General features: G+C 47.9%; 1 protein-coding gene across 1 annotated transcript; it reads right to left on the reverse strand.

Moving 5' to 3' along the window:
- Window positions 1-2,071: 2,071 nt before the first annotated feature.
- Window positions 2,072-3,195, reverse strand: PPTG_17719 (hypothetical protein; the record flags this gene model as incomplete). The annotated part of the gene is made up of 2 exons (XM_008915676.1): window positions 2,072-2,611; window positions 2,674-3,195. The coding sequence occupies 2 exons, from the start codon at window positions 3,193-3,195 to the stop codon at window positions 2,072-2,074; spliced, it is 1,062 nt and encodes a 353-aa protein (XP_008913924.1).
- Between the last annotated feature and the right edge of the window lie 125 nt (window positions 3,196-3,320).

Here is a 3,320-nt window from a genome sequence, read left to right on the forward strand (position 1 = left end):
GCACACTCAGTCGTTCGCCAGTCACCTGAGCAAACATAGCACGCAGTGCAGCAAATGCACTAAAGAAGTGAGCTTCTTCCAACTGAGACGTAAGAAATAGAGCCAGCAAGTGAAACCGACGCGACCCATCGCAAAGTCCGCAGACAATAACCGGGTAGCTTACTTGGTCCAACTGGAATGTCGCGTCCACATGCAGGATAACTGAGGCTGGGTCGCGGTTTGCCGAGCGTAGGAGTGGCTTTGTCGTAACGCCAACAACGAATGGCCTGTCGTCCGAACCGTCGCCCAGAAAACACTTGACGCTGATGTCGACCTCTCGGGGAAACGTAGAAAACATCACTTTCTGCTTCGCTGAGCTTGGTCCGCCGAAAATGGCTAACACAATTTTGCACTTTGCGTAATTCGGGCAGGTCTTGTAGGCTCAGCGAGAAATTGCGCGACATTGCGTGTTGAATTCAGAGCGGTGTTAGGCTTCGCGAGTCATGCCGTGGATGAACGTCCGTTGTGCTCGTGTAATGGAGGGTTTGCTGCGTGGGTTAGCTGCAGAGAAGTGCTTCCCAAGCTCGCGTATGGTTACCGTATTGGCTTCCTGGCAGACCAGCACCTTGGAACGCCACGAGCACTTTATAAACGGTCACACCGCCTTGCACTGCTTGCACACACAGCTTAGGGTTTTGTAACGCATTGAATGCGGCGATGCTAACGCACACACGGCGCAGGGCATGAGTTGGCTTTTGATGGCCTTGTAGGCTTTCATTCTCAGCAGCAGCAAGTCCGCGTCACCTTCAGAGAGCTCGCTACAGAGCAGTTGCCAGGCGTGAGAGGTGGGCATCGTGGTGGGTAGATGTAGTCGAAGGGGTAGATGGTTTTCAAGGGAGACTGAAAGTAGCAGGTGGTACCTTGGACACCGATCTTGTGTCGGCCACAACATTTACGGTGGCCAACCGATTTGTGATGTTCTTTGTCAAAATTTAATGTGTAGGACCAAATTTTGTGGTGTCGACCAGTAGATTATTGTGCTAATCTGCCGTTATTGTGATACTCAAATATTTGTTGTGCTTGTCAGCATCGGTCTTTTGAGCATGTACTCCACCTTTGGACTTCCGTTCTGGTCTTCACTTATAACTGATGCAGTATCCTCAATCCACCGAATTACTTAAACACAATCCCCGTTATATTTTCCACTAGGAGGATCGATTGTTTCACTTTCCAGCTTAGACATCGTTTCTTTTTCTTCGAATCAGGCCCTAACTCGAAAAAAAAAACTAAACCCGACCAGTATAAACGGTTGCACAAAGGTGTTTTCAGCAATAAAAACATATCGGCTTCTGCATTTCAGTACATGCTAAATAATCAGTGCCGCGCCAGCATCAACCCAGTCACTAGTATGTTGGGTTGTTGGTGTCGACGGCACAGTCGTGGCAAGCCCTATGAAGTGCGATGGACTACATGGGGAATTTGCCTATAGACCAGAGATCGCAAACACAACTTTTGCAATCCATATCCGCCTTAAAGCCCCCATCTAGGTTTCGCCGTGGTGAACGCCATGGCCGACCGAGAGTTGTACGCACCATATTTACTCATACGCCCAAAAGGAATAATAGGCGGTGTTACTCTCTAAACACAATTTTTTTAGGCACGTGTTGCTGCGCCCAACTAAAATTCTGAGACGAGCCATTTGCACCCAACCTCGCCCAGTTAGACGCATCCGGCGCCCAAACATGCCCGTCGGACGCCCGTATAGTACGCAAACGGTGCCCAAACGGAAGAAGCCAGTTCAGGTCTCTATACGTATACCCGGATGTTGGCTGAGCGAGAATGCAAAGAAACGGCTCAAAAAATGGTGTATGGGCTGTGTGGCTCAGCACATTGTCGTGAAAGCGAACGGACTTATTCGCTGAGTGCAGACACCAAGTCGTTCATGCTAGGCCTAGCTCATTTGCACCACATCTGCGTTTAAGAATGGAGATTGCATTGCCCCACACGACTTGCAATACAGCACGTAAATGTTATGAACTTATGTATTAAGAGATTATGAATGGAGCTCATAAGCTAATCCTAGCCGGCTACCTTAAGTTTCCATGCACATACGGAGATAGCGATAACGAAGGCACTGCAGTGTCTTCTTATCCACATGTCCGAGTGGCTCGGCACCACAGAAAATCTCGAATGCTAGAAGTACGTAGACGCCGCAGTTATAGCTATCGACTTGGACTCCTAAACCCGACTCGCAAGTGCCGACACGTACGCTCGGCTGTGCTCTCTCTGGCAGCAGCGTTATCAGCGTCTGCGCCACGGCACGAACGCTACACAAGTAGGAAGACGAACTGGAATCGTACACTAGCACTTTGCCCTTGTTGAGATCCATCATCACGGAACACCAGTGGTTTCCGTTGCAGTTCATGGGAAAGAGAATCGTCTCCTTCGAAAGCCCAGACAGTGCGTTGCGAATTACTTCCTTATCCGTCTCAATTTTTCCGTTCACGACAGCTCCGAGAGTTGCAGCATTGAATACGACTACGTTCGGGTCACCACCAAATTTCTTCGACAAAACCAAATGCAATGTGTCTTCAGTAAGGCATTCTTTGGCAGCCAAATCCAGCAGATGATTCTAATCATTTAGTACGATACTATTAGTTGCGTTAATCAATTTGCAGTACAAATATCACGTACCTGGGAAGAAAAAATTGGTATGTTCTTCAATTTTTCAGGTAGATTTGGGTCGGCAGTTGCATTAAACGAAGCATTGTTTGCTAGGCGCGAGAAATCTAACTGATTTATCCACATCAGTGTCCTTTCAACCTTTTTCAAGATTTCACGAGCGGTATGCCATCGTTTCATGAGGGCCACCGTTGAGTTCGCAAATACTCCAATTCCAACAATCTCGAAAGCAATGTCCAATTCTTGGACACGCGGATGTTTCCTCTGGTATGCTGTGACCTTCGCCATACACTTCTTAATCAACTCCATAGGAAAAATCCTGCAAATTTCATCTGGTCTTATCAAAGGTTTGGTTGCAGGTAACTTTGAAATCTCGTGAGCAATCGGGGGCTTCACCTTCGATAAAAACCTGAAGAGCTTAAACTGGAGCAGCCTCACGTGAGAAGAAGTGAAGGTTGGCGCATCCTCAAGTATTTCATACACTGACACAAGGTTGAGTTGGTTTTCGTGCATGTCCAGGTCCTCTTGGACCATTGTAATAGCGAGGTTCCTTTTTGCTTTGACTGCTTTTGGCTTTTGTTTCGGTCGTCCTCTGGCTTTGGGTGGGCTAACAATCTCGAACAAATCGCTGGAATTGCCTAAGTCGACAGATCTTGCCT

This window comes from Phytophthora parasitica (assembly GCF_000247585.1).
Source record: "Phytophthora parasitica INRA-310 unplaced genomic scaffold supercont2.74, whole genome shotgun sequence".
Classification (NCBI taxonomy): Eukaryota; Oomycota; class Peronosporomycetes; order Peronosporales; family Peronosporaceae; genus Phytophthora; species Phytophthora nicotianae.